Below are 20,185 nucleotides of genomic sequence, written 5' to 3'. Positions count from 1 at the left end.
TGGGTGGGGTATAACTAGGCCATATACAATACAAAAATTAAAATTATCAATAATCAAAGATCAAAGATACTAAATAAATGAGGGTTCAAACTCATATCAGAGCATGGCTATTTTAAACTATTTACAGAAAAATATCAGGCTTGATATCTCAATATCTCTCAGGGGGAGAATATTCAATAAAGTGGGGCTGCTACTGAGATTTGTTATAGCTGTTGTCTCCAAGTCAGAACCATGTTGATTGTATTACAATAGTCCAGGTAATTAGTGATCAACAAGAGTTACTGTTGCCAGGCAATTCATTCCAGGTAGAAATGCAATTGATATGTCAGCCAAAGTTGGGAGAAAATTCCCCTGGCCACAGCTTCCATCTACTGTTTAAGGAAGAACTGGGAATCCAGAAGAAATCCAAGGTACACAAACCAACTTGGTTTGGAGGATGGGGAGTGTGAATTGCCTAGCCAACGTTGTCAAAGTATCTATTGATAACTAACAATTCCACCATAGTAGAATTTAACCTAAGGTTATTTTACCCAATTGTCACAGCATCCAGGCACCAGTTAAAGATTACTATGACATGTTCAATTAGCAATGCATAACTGGGTATCAGCAGCATATTGGTGACATCTTTCTTCAAACTGATAAATGACCCATGGTTATATGTATATGTGTAGATGGAACTGGCCACTTGGGAGGGAGAGGAATTAGCAGTTTCCAGTTTCCCAATCCATACAGACAGTTCCAAAGGGTACCAGAGTTGATGGCACTCAATGCCATTGAGGGTCCCAACAAAAAGCACTGACCAATGCTCTTTTGGTTCTGAATCCTGACCAAAATCCTATGTCATTTAGGATTCTCTGTAGATAATTTGCTGTCACCTTCTAAACCAATTTTACAAGGAAGGACAGATTGGAAACTTGGTGAATATTGTGAAAGATAGCCAGATCTAAGGAAGGCCTCTTCAAGAGAAGACAAGACTACTGCTCTTTCAAAGCAAGAGGCATTATGTCTAAATCCAAAGAGATACTGATTATCTCCTGGAGCCTGCTGCTCATGCCCTCTCCCCCAATCCAAAGAAGCCAGGAGATCAAACCCACAAGTGGCAGAATTCATACTATCAAGGACCCAATTTACTTCTTTGGGCTTCAGAAGATCAAAGGTATCCCAGATATAATGCAAACGGTGCCTTGCTCAACAGTGGATTCTGTCCAATTGACATTATATTTTCTTTAAAAAGTACTTGTACATATTCATTGCATAAGAAAATTGGATTATAACCAATTGGTAGTGAGAAACTGTTCAGATTAAAGTAAAGGTGAAGAGCTGGGCAACACTTTGCTCTGATGTTTCTTCCAAGGGATTATTTACATATCTCTAGCAGAACACTATGTTTTACTTTGTTAAATTTCTTTGTATTATCCAGCTACTGGGGGAGGAGAAAAAGATTAAGTCTAATTCTCAGAAATTAAAACTGTATCAGGAATATCAAGAAACACACACACAATGTTAGAATAGAAATTGTTATCAAAACTCCTGAATGCACATGTTGCCACAAAAATATCTTGTTTAAAATCATGTTAAGTACAGATTTAAAAGCAAGAATTTCTCCTTAAGAAGTGAGAACTGTTAATAAAACGAAAGATATAGAACCAGTAGTAAAACCGGCGGGAGGCTCTGCCCACCGACCCTGACATCATCAAAACGCTTGCGCGTGCGCGGCCCTGCTACAAACCAGTAATAAAGGTAAGTAAGTAAAACCCACCCCTGAACCAAATAATCATTGCAAAAAAGTGGGGAACGAAAGTGAAATAATTTGAAAAAGATTCCAACAAAGAGACTGAACAATGCTCTGGTTTTTAATCTATTTGGGGGAGTTTAAAAATATAATTAGAGCCTGGTAGTCACCAATGAAAAGAGATAAACTACTAGTTCATTAATATTAATTCAGTACCTTATTGTATACATTAAACCACTCAGGATGATGATTCATCTTTTCAGCCTGAAGAGCTACCCGAGTCATAAAACCAAAGGCCTGCATAAAGAAAAAAAAATTAAATGCATCTGTAATTCTTAAAATAAAGCATTTTATTATATTCTGCATATGCCAGAAGGGAAAAGTGTCAAAATGTAACAGAAAAAAAAAAAAAAGCAAACATGTATAGGCCTGATACAGTACATGCAGTTCTGAAAAAAAAAAAAATCCTGATTAAATTTTACTAGTAATGGAGAATAATACCAAGAAAGTGCATCACAGAGATTATTTCAGAAATTGTTACAGAAGTCTGATGAAAATCAAACAAAGCAAAATTGTATGTCACCCACTTTATCCTATGCAAAACTATCCACTATTTCACCCACTTTATCTTGTGCAAAACAAATTCTACAGTTTACATACATCCACACAGTACATGAGTGCTTAAAGTATCAAGAATCCAATCTTATGCAGTGATTTTCTCTTGCCAAAACCAAACAAACTGCTCTCAAAATAAGACTAAAAACCTAATTGAAAGATTATTTTAACAGCAATAAATCTGTGAGACATTAAGTATGATCTTTCAAAGTCCACATATCTATCAAATGTACTAAAGTCTTGTTATAAAAATTTGCAGGGGAAAAACCATGTTCAACCCTTTGACAGCAATTTTGACTAAACATATAATCAAGAAGTAGTATAATAGTTGATAATAGTTTCAGTATTGTTTTCTTCTACCTCTGCTGAAGTATGACTGCAAATCACTTCTCCAGTCAGATGAATGCAATCATTACAATCAGAGCAAATTATTCCAACCAAGTTTTTCGTGTACAAATTATCAAAATGTTGGCAATTGAAATTATTTGCTCTCAAGTGAATCACAGAATTGCAGCCATTGTTTCACTTGATTTTGAATTAAATTTCAAAGTCAAACCACTGAAAAAAGCAGCTTTGAAACTTAAAAGTTCTGAAACTATTTTTGAAACACTACGAGCTTTAGTTTTTAATAGTGATAAAATAAGACATTTTCTACAATTTAATGAATGGCATGATTTAGAGTATTTACTTTATTACTCTTTGAAAGAAATTTACTAATGTTTCCATTGTGATTATTTATTTACTAGAATGTGTATGTAATCTCACTTCCAGGTTACAGTAGTACAATACAATACAATCCAAAAAAAGATAACATCAAAATAATCAGTAATTCTCAGTATAATTAACTACATCAACTTCCATGTTGCAAAAAACTCTAATGAACACAGTAAGTAAACAAAGCAGGCATCAGATTGGCTGTCCCTTTCTCACTGAGATTATACATGAAGTTAATCCCTGCATTTTGAAGTTATATTGTCTTTATTCTACAAAGAGATGGAAGGAAGCCAGCTCTAATAGATAGGGCACAATTATCGTTTCTTCGCTGGAGAGATCACCAAGAAAATCCACAGCTGTAATCGTTGGGAAAAAAAAAAAAACAACCAACCAACACAGAAGTTGACAACAGTAAATTACAACTATAAACTACAGCTACATGGATGTGTCCATGAAGTCATCAAACCTCATTCTTGATTTGAGGGACTCTTCCTTTAACTTGGACTTGAAAATGTTCTAACATTTGGGCAATACCATTAAATCCTTACCTATAGCTGTGGGTATCAAATTTTTTTCTCTATTCAAATTCCATAAACAGAAATTTATCACACGAATAGTCACAAAATGGAGGGGGGGTTTTCCTCAGCCATTTAACTAACTACCCCTGATTTCAATTATGAATTTTGTCCACTGAATCAATATTTAATTCAATCCCTAAAACATTACTAATGACCCATAAAATGATAATTATGATGCAAACACTATATAGTTTAATAGAATACACACCTATTTGCTTTCCCAGCAATAAAAATGTGTTTAAAAATATAAAATTTGGGAATAATCTCTACTGGAATTATCTGAACATTTGCTATGGTCAGCAACAAATCTAGTCTGCCAATAGCCCGAACACTAAATCTTGCTTAACCCTGGGATTTATGGGCAAAATGATTAGGTAGCAAGTGATAAAAAATTATATCTGCTTGAGACACTGGAAAGATACTGCCAACAACAATACAAGTCAGGTTCTTTCCCCCCCCCCCCCAATGCTCTTTGGATTGAAGACAATGCACCTTTAGTTCCTGTCCAGGGAGGATTAATCAATATTCTTCTGCCTTAAAGATCCCCACTGATATTGCTGAAGATAGATACTACAGAATAGTCTCCATTTACTTTGTTTATTTTTGTCTGTCTGTCTGTTTGTCAAATAAATAAATTTACTTAGTTTACTTTAATATGGACTACCAATTATGAGTTATACAAAAGGAAAACTTTATTCAAAAGACCAATGGTGGTACATTTAATTCAGGGTGATCAACAAAGGCAACACTGTTAGCCGCTAGTATATGCATCCAAAAATAATAAAGAGCAAAAATATAATGGGATTATTAAATCTCCCTAGGTTTTGGGGTTCCAATTGATATGAGATTTTGGATAAGAATGCCAAACAAACTGCAAGATCCTGAAAGTTCTGAGCTACTTATTTTTTTCAATCCTATGTTTAGATCCCAATATTGCTCTGAAAATCATGCATGTCGTGCTGTCCACAGACCCATGTTGCAAATTCTAGATCATATCATGGTCCTCAAAAAAAAAAAGAAAGAAAGAAAGATTGGAAATTGTTGAGGTAAACCACAATAAGCAAACCAAAGGTTAAACGGTAGTAGCCTAACAAGTGGAGTATTTTGTTTGTTTTTTTAGTATTAGGAGTTTGATTATCCTTGTGTTTGGGTATTTAATTTTATAGATCATTGAATGCAAGCTAAAAACAAGTCTCAATGAACAATGAAAAACAATAGTCTCAATGAAACTATTAATGTCACTCAATTTATTAACTACAACAGTTTTTGAAGGAATTCTTGTTTAAAAGGTTCTATGACATTTTAAAATATTTTATGGATCCTTTAGAATTATTTTTCTAACAGAGCAAAAATTTACCTTGCTGCAGTCAGGTTATCTGTATATCTAAGAGACTCATACCTTTATGGTCCATTTTAAACCTGTACAGCTGTCTCCTCCTTACATATATTTTTTACCAAGAAAATGAAAAGCAGGTCTGTTGAAGCAATTTCGGCAGAGCAATCTCCATTAAGCCTTCTAAATACTTCCCTTGCTAATTAAATGAAATCAGAACTTTATTGTTTATGGACCACCTTTTGTATCTGTAGGCTTATAACCTTCTTTTTTTATAAAATACAATTGGGAATGGGGGGAAAAGCTATTTAGGATTGATTATATATGAAAACATTATTACATAATCAGTTTGGACATTTCTTCACGTCTTGAAACATAATCAGTAATTGGGTGTAATTGGTGATCAAGGAAACTATCTGGTGATCAATTAAAGTAATTACCAGATTCCGGCAACACAACCAATCTTAATTTGAGCAAGAGTCTGCAATTCTTCAACTTTAATTTAAAATAATGAATATTATTAAGCAGTCTGTGAGCCAAGATCATGGTCAAGCCTACATTGTACGTAGTAGTCAAATTAGTTTTGGTAAGTTTTTGTTTACCAGCAAGCCAAACACTTCATGTTAGAAAGTGTTTTGTTTATTTTGAAAAAAAAATCCAATGTGGTCTTGACCTTCATATCAGCACTATTGTTAAGCTTACCACCGCAAGGATATTTTAACATCTGGAATTTTTTTTCCAACTCATTGAGCAGGTCTTAAAATAATTCAATAGAAAAAGAGCATGCATTGTAGTGAATAAGCTTAAAGACCATTTTTTCCCCTAAGAATCAAAAATTGTCTTTCTGAGAACATTCTGGGACAATCTTATTACAGTAGGAAAGGTATAGGATGTATACAAAAAAAAATACAATTTGCACATTTGTATTATACAATTTGTATTTAATTACATTTTTCTCAGGAAGTGTGACCAACACAACTACTATACTTTTTCAGCTTAGTAGTTTATTTCCAATATTAATCTCTCATCAGAACAAACCTTTTCTCCTCCTCAAAGAATTCCTTCTGATGAGAAAAGTTCTCCCTTAAACTTTACATATTACAGCTTGCATCTTTCCTACATTCTTTTACATTTCTGCATTGCTACTCTCATGTCTTCCTCACTTCTTTTGATCCTAATATTTTCATTACAATTACCTAATAACTCAGCTAAAGTGCTATGTGATTTCTTTAATAGAAAGAATTCTCAAAGAAAAATAGTAACAATATAAATATTTATTCATTATTCATTCCTTGACATTCTTTAAGCATTCAATAGGCAAAAAAATACATTAACCCCATGTTACTATTGCATTGCTGTAGCTTGCAATAGATCAATATTCCATTGGTTGTTGTATTAAGTTTGACAGCAAAAATTAAATTTCTTGATAATTTTCTAAATAATTAAAGTTGCTGGTATATTATCATGAGTTTTTAGGCATACTATGTCAGAATAATTTTTACTTAAAAGTATGCTCTATCATGCTACATCTACTATTATATTAGAATTATTGCACCACTTTATATATAATTAAATATGAAACACACATACTAATCAATCTCAGGATTAATAACGTTTCTGAGAAAATATCACAAATCTTCTGAAGGTTATGCTACGTTTAGAAAGTTACTTATTTCATTGTTATCTTTCATAAAACTGGATTCAATTAACTTCACATTCTAGAATACAAATGTTCTTTTTATATTAACAACTATTGTGATTAAATATATTGCTGGAATTACGCTTAATTAAAATCAATATTAAATGTGTTTCTATGTAAATGGTAGATAGACTGTAAAATATCAGTATTTTACAATGTTCTTAATATCAGTACTAGGAATAAATGTACTACATTGATTGTACTATATATCTTTTATAACTAATAATCAGATGCAACTTGAATGTGTCAGTGAGATTTAGCAGTCTCACTGCTACTCAATGACCACATCCAGAAAATAAGAGGAAACATATTAGACAGAAATGAATTATTAATGAATTATGCAGAGCAAAGGTTCAGATTGTCCATTATTTTCTTCTGGGCAGGGACTTTAGGCAATTATCAAGAAAAATATGGAAGATGCAGAAATACCCTATTTTCTACGCAAATCTCTAGACAGGAATTTTCCTTAAACTATTCAGGCAGTACCAGGTCTGCATCTAGATACAAGTGGGCTGCCTATTACTAAAAATGGCAGATTCTGGATATGTTTGAACAACACAAAAGACAAAGGAAATAGGCGGGAAATGACAATAATATAGATCAGTGTTTCTTAAAGAGCAGTCAAGGACCCATGTGGGTCTCCCAAGATCCTCTTAGGGAGCCGAGAAATCAAAAGGATTTGCCCAATATTGAAAATATTTGCAAGAATTTAAAACGTTAATGCTCTTCTACTTAAAATTTTCACTTATGAAAAATAAAGCTTTCATGAAAATATTTTATTTTATGTTAATATCTAATAGGTTTGACATTATGCTATTTTAATATTCTTGCATTATGTTAATATGTGATTTTACTAGCTATGCTAAATCATATGTCACGTGTTGAGATGGGCAGTCATATACATTGAATAAATAAATATTCCAAGAATGCATCTATTATAATGTGGTAAATATTGATAAATATAAAATAATACAAATAAAAAGACCTCTTTTCTGGTCCTCCATAATTTTAAAAGTGGAAAGGGGTCTTAATGCTGTAGCTAACAGTTTAAGAAACACTGATCTAGACAACTAACCTACTGTGGAAACATGGGCTCTGCAGGCTTCCGTGCAGATTACATTTTATGGTAAATTGTTCACTTTCAGGTACAGGATAAAGGTAAAGGAGTCCCTGCAGATTTTACTCTGCTAGTCTCTGCCCACTATAGGTGGCAGTGCTTAACTCCATTTCACTTTCAGAAGAACATACAAATTATTCATAAATTCACTGTATTTTAACTTATTGTATCTATTAAATCATTCTGAACTCTAAATATAGTTTCTTTCATTCTAATGGTGACTTTATTTTCATAACTTATTCATATACTATATAAGAGAGATTTTATGAATTAAAGTCCAATGAATGTCAGACAGAACCTAACCTAATTTCATCTAAAATAACCTAAACTCTATTTCTATATTCTTCCAAGAACTTACATAAGAAAAGCTTTACCCTTTTTACTACAACTACTATAGGCTATAGTTTACAATTTACAATACTTGTTTACAATTATTATGGTGAAGAAACTAGCTAGTCAGCTCTGTATCAAACATTTCGACAGCAAAAGCACAAACTCTGATCTATTTTAAGTACTTTGCCACTCTGTGAAATCTTGTAAAAGCCATTCTTGCCTTTGATATTTAGAATGTTTACACTTCATACGTTATTCAAACAATGTTTTACATATTAACAAATAATGTGAACAAAACTTCATGTTAGATCAAATTCTTCAACAAGTGTCTTGCCAAAATGCTGTGATTTTCCTATAAAATTATTCCAATTTGTTGATCTTACATTGGATGAAACATACTGTAACAATCTTCATAATTTCTGTCCTTTTGGGACACTGTGATTTAAAGTAACATAATACAGACCAGCACTACTGCTAATCTAAACCACCTGACCAGATAAACAACAGTTTCCCCTTTTCTCTTCACTGAAGACATTTCTGTTTATTGTCATATGATTTGCTAATTTTCAAGAAATAAAGAATAAATGCAGCCAAGTCAAACTGTGGTAAAAAGAATTGGCTATTACACACTGGAATATCTTTACATTTAGGTATTAACATAATGTCAAAAGTTTCAGGAGTTTCAAGAAAAAGTAAGTTAAATGGTTACAAGTATTTATGCAAAAATATCAGTAACTGAAGAATAAAATAGTTTAAATCAATATAATTTAATCTCAGTTAGTTTTAGGAGCTACATATTTCAAAGGCCATCCAAACAATGACATTCCCATAAGGCATTTTCACCAGGTCCTTCAGTGATTTAAAACAGTGGACCAGAAATTAGGTGGAAACATGTATTTAAAGCAATAAAATTAGCACACAATTGGCATTAGGTAGAGTGCAAATGAATAGCAATTTTATATCAGAGTAATGGAGAGAACGGTCAAGAGGGAAGAAATATATTTAAGAATGTTTTGCAATTATAACTTTATTTTTTATTATTATTGCAAAGAATTTTGGTTCCATTTTAGACCATAAGAAGAGTTGTAAATTCCTTTTATTTATCACCAGAAAAAAACAATTGGTGAATGGAATATTTTACTTTATAAAATAGAATGCCATAAATTAATGTATATATACCTATTAAATAGGTATGGATTTTCACAATAATTTAGATATACCTGATATAAAACATCACCTGAACAAAAAAAAAAGGAATTTGCAAAGTATGAATAATTTCAATTAAAAGATAAATCAAACATCATATGCAGTTAGTCTTTGAATACAAAAGAAGCTCAAACTTGCTTTATTCAGACAACATTCCTTTTTCTCCATCTCCAACCAATAATGTCAAATGGTCTTTAATAAAACTCAGACAAGTTATAGCATGATTTGAAGGTCAGCTGTCTGCTAATACATTTGAATGAATCTAAAGGGAGGGGTTGTGTTTTCCGGCCCACATTTTAAACTCCTAAACTCTGCTGTTATTAAGATGAGTTGTGAAGACATGGCTCTTTCGCTAGGATTTTGGCAAGGAAGAATGAAGCCCCTTTGTTCGTTTCTCAACTTCTATCTTTTTTCTTAACTGATTTTATTGTAATTTTCTTGTTTTGATTGTTGAGAGTCACACAGAGTTGGAACTCAGGAGGGCATCCAAGCTAAATAAATGAATAGATTTTCTAGAATACTATTTTCACATAACATATTCATCTTTAAGTTTATTGCCCAAATACATCTTAAAAGATGATTTGCATTTCTTCAAAACAAGACATTTTCCAGATTCAAGGATAGGGGTTTTTTTCCCAGTTTTTTTTCTTATTTAAAGCATTTAAAATAAACCTTCTAATAGAAAAATAGTGGAAACACCATATGAAGCTTTTAAAAAAAACTAAAGTCAAACATTTGATGTTCCAGGTTTGATCACAGAATATCACTTGCCAATCAACATTTCATTTCTCCATATGTTAGTTATCATGCATTACACTTAGAATCAGAAAATAAAGATACCTTTTTCTTTGGAAGTACAAGAAATTGGAGAATGTTTGTATTTTTGTTACAATAAATGGACTTTTCAGTTTCTAACCAAAATACTGTACCTCAGAGTTTGCCAATATAAATTTCCACGTTCTAAGCAGGAAAGCACCTGTTCACGTAATGAGTTGCTTAACATAATGAAGTCTGTGTTAAATTTAAAAAAAATACAGTTCAAAGTTTACTGGATAGTTAACTCCAAGGGATGCTTTGTCACATCTTTCCAAGAAAAATAATACAGTTGAAATCTTTTTCTGATTACACTATAAGCTTTTGAACAAAGCTTTTGCATGACTTATTTACCAGAATATTCTATTTGTTACAACAAAATATTATTTTATGTTGCTTTTAATTAAGTCCTTTTTGATAGTGGCATATAAAATATTTCAAATTATCAGCTATTCTGACATTACTGGAAATGTTCCAAAACTATTCCAATCATTCCAGACATATTCTGAGGTCAATCTTAAGACTCCAGGTATAAATTCAGATAGTTTTACATTATAAGATATTTCATTATTGAACTCTGAGAAAAATAGAATGTAATTTTATTTATTTATTCAATTAATATAGTCATCAATCTCACATACATGACACTAGGAGTTAAACTTAACTTACTTAAGGTACAGTATTCTCAGTGTCCTTGCCCTTCCTCCATAAAAAAACATTGAAAAGATCATACAAAAATTATGATAGGTACTAATATGCAGACAAAAATACAAAGAGATGGATATAAAAACACATTCAATCCATCTGGATTTATATAAAAAGCTTTTGAAAAATATCAAGCATATCATTCAAGAAAATAAATAGACAATAAACATATTTTGGGGCAAATTATTCATGCAAATACCTTTGGGCTACTTCCATTCCATCTGGCCAGGAGATAAGGTGAGGGGTTGCAGAATTTCCATTCAGATAGCATACTCCCAATCACAATTCTGAATTCTAAACACAAATTTTCCAATATTCTATATCCACCTTTTATTATCCAAAACTTATTCCAATCCATAAATTAGTAGAACATGTAAGCGCGATGACCTTTCCACACTTACAGACTAAGGCTGTCTTGAAGCTGCAAAGTGTAAATTCCTTCCATTAGTTTCCTATGTGCAAAAAGATTATATTATGTTTTGAAACCAGGGTGCTCTCAACAGAGACTTGGATTCATCTTTATGGCCACTGGTTAGAACTGGTTTTCGTTCCAATTGATTGAACTGTTAATCCTGGCTGACTATTTCAAATTGAAGTGAAAGGAAATTCTATCAGACAAACTCTCCAGATTTTGAAATGAACTGAAGCTCAATTCAGAAAAGCTGAAAAGATATTGTTAGTAGATAGTTTCTCTGTCAGAGGAGTAGGATTCAATTTGCTCTAGATGGGACCCATTCCCCCAAAACACGGGTGTCAAACTTGCCACGTTACGTTGCTGTCACTTGACGTATCACAATGTTTTTTTCTTTTGCAGAGCTGGGGTGGGCATGGCCTCCACGGGCTGCCAGTTTGACACCCCTGCCCCAAAACAATCTGATTCATAGAAGAAATGCATTATTTTAATTTTAATTTAATTTTTAAAAATACTTTTATGTAGTGGTTATGGTTTGGGTTTTGGATTTTGACCCCAAAACCAGGAGACTATCAGTTCTAGTCTCATTTTAGACATGAACACAACTGGGTGCTTTGAGGCCAGACACTTTCTCTCATTGTGGGGAAAAAGAGGAGGAAGGAGTATTATGTATGTTTGCCAGCTTGAGTTACTTATAAAGTAATATATGTGGAATAAAAATCTATTCAATAAATAAATAATAAATTGTTTGCCAAGATATTTTTATTTTTCCAAGTATCTTAACAATTTTGTTCTTCTAATGCTAGTTTTATCATTGTTTTATTTTATTTCTTATTATACGTTACACATTTTATATCATGTTTTAATTTATATTTTAACTGTAGTAAATTGAGAATTAAGTGCTGATTTCTTAACTCTGAAGTACTGTGAGATTTTTAAAATAAGAATCTTTAATCAATCTTTACTCCTGATGGCTATAGTCTTTACAGTTTTCTTGGCAACTTTTTCAGAACTGAGTTGCCATTACTTTCTTCCTAGGGCTGAAAGTAAGTAGCCCAAAGACAACCAGAACTCACAATGTCTCAGTTTCTAGGCCAGTTTTAATCAGTACACCAAGCCAGCTGTCTCTTTAATAAGTAACAAATTCAATCTCACTCAGTCTTAAGAAGGCAAGATAACTATAAAAAATATGGAATTCTGATCTAGAGTTATTTAAGTACTGTCTGTAAGTAATATCTACACCTGGGAATAAATAATGTTTTAATCCAGCTGCTTGTCTATAGCCTGTCATACTGCACAGATTTTTCACACAAGTTGAGTTCATAATTTTGTATGTGATAATATCTGTGAGGGCAGATTCATGAGTCATGACTGGGGTTTGTGGCCAAAGAAGAAACTGAAACAATGGAAAACATCTTCCTTTGCTACTCCCCTATTCTTAAAAACCTGACAAACTAATTTCATGGTCCTTTACTTAGTAATAGATAATACTGTGAGAATGTAAGAATGATCAAAGCTTGTGTGGCTGCCAACTCTGTAGGCACGGTATGAAGAAATCATCGGAGGCATTCTTTAAAACTATACAGAATTTTTACATGTTACAAAAACGTATTTTCTTACTTTGTAGACCCTTTTTAGTGAGTGGTCAAAAAAAAATTTGTGAACTTTTAATTTTCAAAAATTTACTTGTAGATGGATAGTACTAGTAACATTTGTGTTTCTACAAGTATTTTATACTCTGGCTGCTTATCCTCTCTTTTATGTTTTTGTTATGCTATTTGCTACTCTGAAGACAAGTACTAAACAATCATTCATATGAATGCACTCACCAATCGTACCAAACTAATATTATTTGAAACAAGATTAAAAATACAAATGTTGCGATAGTTACAACTTGTACCAGCCAAAGATTACTTTGAAAACTTTTATTCCAAATATATTTTAACTACTGTTATTACCACTGCTTTTTAAAACGAATTGCCTGAGAAATGCCATCTTTCTTAAGACAGTTAAGTCATTAACTCTTTTAAATTAATTCACTTGTGATAAAATCATTATTTAGCTACCAGGTCATAACAGATCTCAGGTCTGTTTAGGGCAGGTTTGTCCAAAATTACCTGCTTTTGGAATTCAGCTCAAGTAATTAAAAAAAAACCCAAACTTAGACTGCAATTCATTTTCCAGCGTGAGATTATCCCTATAATATACAACCAATCCTTGGCTTAGATCCTTCAAACATTCTCACACTTATATAGAATAACTAGTTTAGATTGCTTCCTGAAAAATGGGAGAAATTATAAGTGCTGTGTCACAACTTGCTGAGATGGTACATTGAACCTTGGTGGCACAGCAGACTAAAGTGCTATTAACTAGCACCAGCTGCCTGCAATTACTGCAAGTTCAAATCTCACCAGGCTCAAGGTTGACTCAGCCTTCCATCCTTTCGAGGTAGGTAAAATGAGGACCCGGATTGTGGGAGCAATAAGCTGACTTTATATAAAAAAAGAACACCTTGGGGGGGGGGGCGAAAGCCCTACTAAGCAGGTATATACAAAAGTATGAAGGCGATTGCTTAATGCATTGTAAGCCGCCCTGAGTCTCCGGAGAAGGGCGGCATATAAATCAAACCAATAAATAAATAAATAAATAAATAAATAAATAAATAAATAAATAAATAAATAAATAGGTCATTCGATGTGAATAGAAATGGTACTAGAATCTATCTGGAGTGTAGATTATTTTTTCACAACAATAGTCTCCTAGTGAATAGCTTATATATAACTGACAGAACCTACATTCAAAGCTGGACCACTCCAACACACTAAATCATAATATAGTTTGTTTGGCTTTGTCTTACTGTATCTTGTAAACTCAGCCACTATAGTTTTGTAATATATAAATAATAGTTTATCATTCAGTGTGGCAAATTAACATAGACAAAAAAACTTAGTAAAAAAATCATACCATTATGTTGTGCGAATCTATTTGTGACTATACTTGGGTTAGACTGATTGAAATACATTCTAATAAAATTGTTTATAAGCAACTTAAATCATATTAATTTCAATGGACGTGTTTGCCTGTAAGTATGGATGCAACTCAATATTTAATCAATTCATGGAATATATGAGTTATATTTCAGAATAAATGAGACCTTAGATCAAATAAAATAAGCAACCAGGAAAGGCAAAGTTAAATGAACCCAGCATTGTGTGTGTAGTTTTCCTTCTTTAGTATCCATAAAAATATTCAGTGAAATCAATTTATCTATCTATCTATCCATCCATCCATCCATCCATCCATCTATCTATCTAATTAACTATCTATTTAATTATAGTCTATCTATCTCAGGATGCTGCTTTATACAGTTTTTTAACATCCTATCTAAATTTAAATGAAATTTTCATTTAATGTGTCCTGAGTAATACAAGGTAAACAGAAGGAGAGTCTGACAAGCCTTATTTTGAGAATGTAAGGTGGAAAGAAGCATCTAAACAAAGATATTTGATTTCATTTCATTATCTTTGCAGATTTTTTTATTAGATTCAAAGATACAGGCATTTAGTTCACTAAAATCAATCACACTTAAGCAAGTTTTACCAATTTTCTTGGGACTTAACTATAACTAATTCATTTTGTGTTCTACATATTATCAGTTTGATTACTCAAGTAAAGTATTTAAGGTGTGGTTCTATCACTATTGACTAGAAAATCAGCCCTGCTGATACTTACTGTCTTCAATCCTATCTGAGTAACATAACAGATAAACAAAAATTCACATATTTGGAATCTTTAACAAATTGGCTAAACAGCAAATATTTTGCATGATATACTGCTTCTCTTTTATGTTGATGAAACTAAAAAGAAAAAAACTACAATTGTTCAGGAATCTAAAAGGGACCATTTGAGATTCAAAATATCTCAAATTAAATATATTTAATTGAATAAGTGAATATAATTAATCACATTTATAGCAAGCCATATAAAACAAATAAATACGAATTAAATTAAAGGATATCACCAGATAAAGAAATACCAGTATGTTGTTTTGAGAAGCAAACAACTCTAATTCACCTCTAGTTGTCCAACCTGAATCCATTTCTAACTATTAAAGTAGGATTTTCTTCAAGGAAATAGAACCAAACCATAAGTAATAAAGCCTCTTAAAAACTGGAAATGGTACGGAAGTATTTTGTATTTATTTACTATGCTGCTCTACTCCCAACACCTCGAATCAGCACACAAAGAAAAACATCCAAAAATTAAAATTAGCAACAAAACAACACATAAGAGTATGTTAAATGCAATGGCACTGATCAGCATAGGTGGATATTAGTTATACTATTTATAGACTTTATAATATTAAAAACAAAATCAAGGAACTAGAGTTGTAATTTATTAGATTTGGATTATCTCATAATTATAATAGTATAACTATAACTTTGAATCAGTTTCAAGAGAAAAAAAAATAATACAATCCATCTCACCACCATCACCCCCAATTTTAGACATTTGTATGTTACTTTGACATAGCAGCAAGTTGTCTTTCTTGGTCTTGCCAAAACAAATATATCAAAACACAAAAGGGCAGGAAACAACAAAAATTGTGAGCTCTAGCAAACATATCTAAGGCTGATTTACAGCTTTCTGAAAACACCAAATAAAAAAAAAACTGCACTTGATCTCCACTGATAAACTGTGGTGCTGCCAGTGGTTTTGCAGAGCAGATGTAACATTTTAGCAAACGTGATTGTTTGTGAAAGAAATAATTTTGATCAAAAACAAAATTGCAGCCAGCAGAAGTTCTGCACTTTGTCATTGTAATCTGCTCTGACAGGAAGCTGTAAGTGGAGATTCCTACCGTGAAAGCAGCAGATGTGAAAGGTCAGCCTTGGCCTGGAACTTCAAAACCGTTAACGTGTAAAACAGTGTGCATTAAAGCCTGAAACAGCTAACCACTGGATTAACGGATGTCCGCTAAGTGGGTTTGATGTTCTTTTTGGCAAGTAATGGTTAATTTTTAAAATAGGTATAATTGTAGTTTTCTCTCTCTCCCTCCTCTCCTCCCTCCCAATATCTTTTTACTGGCCAGAATCCCTTTAATTACAAAGTAAGGTTTTTGAAATAATGTTTTTAGGAAGAAAGGGAAAAAATCTACATAATCTATATTAACTTGTTCATGACAACCGTTTCAAAGTAAGTGAAAGAGATTTAAAGAAAATTTAGACACAGCATTTGCATTAAATGATATATCCAAAACATCAGATATTTAACAAACAAGTGCTTGTTAAATCTAACGTTTAACATCTAACATCTAATATTTAACTTTGTTTAAATATCCAGTTGAGATACAGCTGGGAAACAGAGACAATGGAAGTATTAATTATTCAATCTTACACAGATTGAATATAACGCACAGAAAGATGGAAGAAACACTGATGGGTTTTTTCAGACATGGCAGAACTCCAAATTTTAGTTAGTTAATCAAGACATCTTACAAGTATTCAGCAGCTCAAATTAAGAATAATTAGCTGCCTTCATTCTGCAACTGACTCAACCATATGTGCCTTCTTCTGAATGTAATGAGGAATGGTAAGGAAGCAACTACTGAGATATCTGCAAACTTCTGTCAGAAGCTGAAAGGGGAAATTTAAAATAAATAACTGTTAAATTTCTCTGTTAAATCCAGAACATTAAATCTATCATTCAGATTCCTAATCCTTTAAAATAAACTGAGAATGAAAAACTATTTCAACAGGCAGCTTGAAGGACTTTTTCCTCATTTAAACAAAAACAAAATGCCAAGTTCAAAATTCCCGCAAATGTCAAAAAGCAGTGTGGCATATAGAATGGAGGTTTTCAGGTCATTTATTCTAATTTCCTGCATTGCTATCAAGTTGTTCTTCTAAAAACCATTGATTTATCTTTACATAAAGCTTGTGAATACTTTAGGCTGCTAATGAGCTTTATGGTAAAATTGGGATTTCACCTTTTTCCACTCTTTTCCAATCATTTATTCTTACTGATTTTCCAAAGGAAACAATTTTTTTAATGGATGCTGTTCTTTAAAAAAAACTCTTCAAATTTGATTAATATTTTACTTGTTAAATGCATATTAAATATGCATTTAATAAGCATTTATGAAATAATTAATAATCTATAACATCTTTATAATGTGTGCTTGGTTAAACCAGGTACAAAAGCCTGATTAACATAAGATAACATAATTATCTTTTAATGTGATTTTATTTGGTTTTGTTTAATGAGAAGAACCATCCCAAGAAAAAAGCCACAGTTTATAAACCATTATAAATCAGTTCCTGGGTCACACTAAGCAAAAACAAACTGTGTAAGTCCTGGGCCATATAAATAGGACATGAATATGTTTACATACTACACATAAGATTTCAATCACTGTTCTGATACAAAACTCTCAAAGGTACCCTGTGTAAGATACTATATCTAAGATTAATCTTAAAATAAAGTTTATATCATAACATAATGGTATAAGAGAACAATTTCTTCAGAGAGAATATAAATTGATATACACTGCTCAAAAAAATAAAGGGAACACAAGCAGAAGACATCCGAGATCTGAATGAATGAAATAGCCTTAATAAATACTTTGTTCATTACATACAGTAGTTTTGTGTTCCCTTTAGTTGTTTGAGCAGTGTATAAACTACTGTATGTAAAGAACAAAGTATTTAATAAGGCTATTTCATTCATTCAGATCTCCGATGTCTTCTGCTTGTGTTCCCTTTATTTTTTTGAGCAGTATATTTGAGCCACATTAAAATTGCACATTATCAATTTTAATTTGCAGCTTTCCCCTCTTTTTATATCTTTTGATGGAGTGGTATCACATGGAAACAATCTCTGCTTGGCATGCCTTAGAATTTTGCTGTAGATTTCAAAAAGGTTTTCCTAGATCAATTGCCCTCTGCATGAAATTTTTCTCAACAACTATCACTTATTAGCCAAGAAAGAATTCACAGAGTCTCCTTTTCCAGTCAGGATTCCAACCCAGGTATTGGATAGAAATCATGCTGGTTGTTTATACAAATGACACACTTGGATAGGAAGAGTGCAATCTCTTTGCTCCTGCAGTTTCCAACTGTGATATCCCGGGCCACCTACAAGGTTAGGAATTGACACACTGTTCTGCCGTTGTTTTACTTCTTCCACAGCAGGCACTTCCAAACAATGGCAATTGGGATTGTGGGGTAGGGGAGGAGAGAAAGTCCTTGACATTTCAGTGCAGGGTGCTACAGAACTCATTCTTTTCACTCAATGTTCAACACTTACATGAAGCTGCTGGGAGAGGCATCATCTGTATACTGATGATATGCAGTACTTTATCTCCATCCCAGGTCAAGTAGGAGATGAGGCAGAAGTCTCATCTCAGTGCTTGGAAGTTGCTACCATCTGCTTAAGAAGAAATTAACTCAGGCTTCACCCCAGCAAGATAGAATGGCTCCTCTTTCAAAAGTCATCTAATTCCAAGATAATTTGTATTTGGTTAGGTCTAAGAATGACATGAAGGACAAGGGATGACATGATATCAGTGTTCCAATTATCTAAGAGACTGCCACAAAGAAGGAGGGGGGGATCAATCTATTCCCAAAGCACCAGAAGGCAAGACAAGAATCAATGGATAGAAACTGATCAAGAAGAGAAGCAACCTAGAATTAAGGAAACATTTTCTGACAGTTAGAACAATTAATCAGTGGACCAGCTTACCTTCAGAAGTTGTGGGTGCTCCAACACAGGAGGTTTTTAAGAAGAGATTGGCCAATCATTTGTCTAAAATGGCATAGGGTCTCTGTCTATGGAGATTCTCAATCATCCAGAACATGGCTGACCCAAAGGTAACTCGACTTTCTTGGGTTTTTTGTTTTTTTTTTGAAAACATCTGAATTCTCATCTTCAGAACTGAAGAAGCTTCTTTGATGGGAAGCAAAATGGTTTCAAAGGAAAAAAAGGAAAGTCCAGTTGCCTTTTGGAAAAGCACCTGTGTGTATAGGGTCTCCTGCTTGAGCAGGGGGTTGGACTAGAACCATGATGGCAAACCTATGGCACGCGTGGAGCCATATCAGTGGGAACGCCAGCTCAGCTCTGGGGCGCATGCACGCACTGGCCAGCTGATTTTCGGGCCTTCTGGGCCCACTAGAAGTAGGGAAATAGGCTGTTTCCTGCCTCTGGAGGGCCTGGAGGCAGGGGGGAAGGCCCGTTTTTCTTTCTTACCTGGCTCCAGATCCTCTCTATTTATCTGGGAAGGACAAAAACAGCCTTTCCCAGTCCCTCTGAGACCTGAAAGGACCCATTTCCCAACTCCCGGTGGAACAGGAAGTGACTTTTTTGCTGTCCCCAGCTTCCAGAGACTCCTAGAGAGGCTCCTAGACACTCCTAGAGAGGCTCTGGAGGCTGGGGACAGCAAAAAAGTCACTTCCTGTCCCACTGGGAGTAGGGAAATGGGCCGTTTCAGGCCTTTGGAGGGCCTCCGAGAGAGTGAGAAAGGCTGTTTTCACCCTTCCCAGATAAATAGAGAGGATCTGGAACCAGGTAAGAAAGAAAAACGGGCCTACCGGGCCATCATGTGCCAGGAGCGGGGGGCGGGGGTTGCGTGCGCATGCGCATGAGCACGTGCGTGCGCAACTCTTCCCCGCCCTCCCTTTCCTGGCACGCGATGGCAAAAAGGTTAGCCATCACTGGACTAGAAGATCTCCAAGGTCCCGTCCAACTCTTTTGTCTATGGAGATTCTCAGTCATCCAAATCCAAAAAAGCACCTTTGGGACTTTCAACTTTGTTATTCTATTCTGTTCTGGTTCTGGATGTGATGGCATTCCTTCTGCATATACCTGGAGGTGTTTCTGGGTTTACAGTTCCTGCAGGAATAGCAAATAAAAGCTGCAGGCAAGAAAGAC

General features: G+C 33.5%; 1 protein-coding gene across 1 annotated transcript in view; it reads right to left on the bottom strand.

The window, feature by feature from the left end:
- Window positions 1–20,185, bottom strand: part of PCBD2 (pterin-4 alpha-carbinolamine dehydratase 2) — a 35,847-nt gene that overhangs the window by 2,732 nt on the left and 12,930 nt on the right. Inside the window, exon 3 of the mRNA XM_034403789.2 lies at window positions 1,949–2,029. Coding sequence (XP_034259680.1) covers window positions 1,949–2,029 — 81 coding nt within the window. The remainder of the gene's footprint in view (window positions 1–1,948; window positions 2,030–20,185) is intronic.

This window comes from Pantherophis guttatus, chromosome 2 (genome assembly GCF_059756535.1).
Source record: "Pantherophis guttatus breed Tessera chromosome 2, ASM5975653v1, whole genome shotgun sequence".
In the NCBI taxonomy this organism is placed as follows: Eukaryota; Metazoa; Chordata; class Lepidosauria; order Squamata; family Colubridae; genus Pantherophis; species Pantherophis guttatus.
Note: the sequence above shows the minus strand (reverse complement) of the source record. Positions and strands in the feature narration are given on the sequence as shown.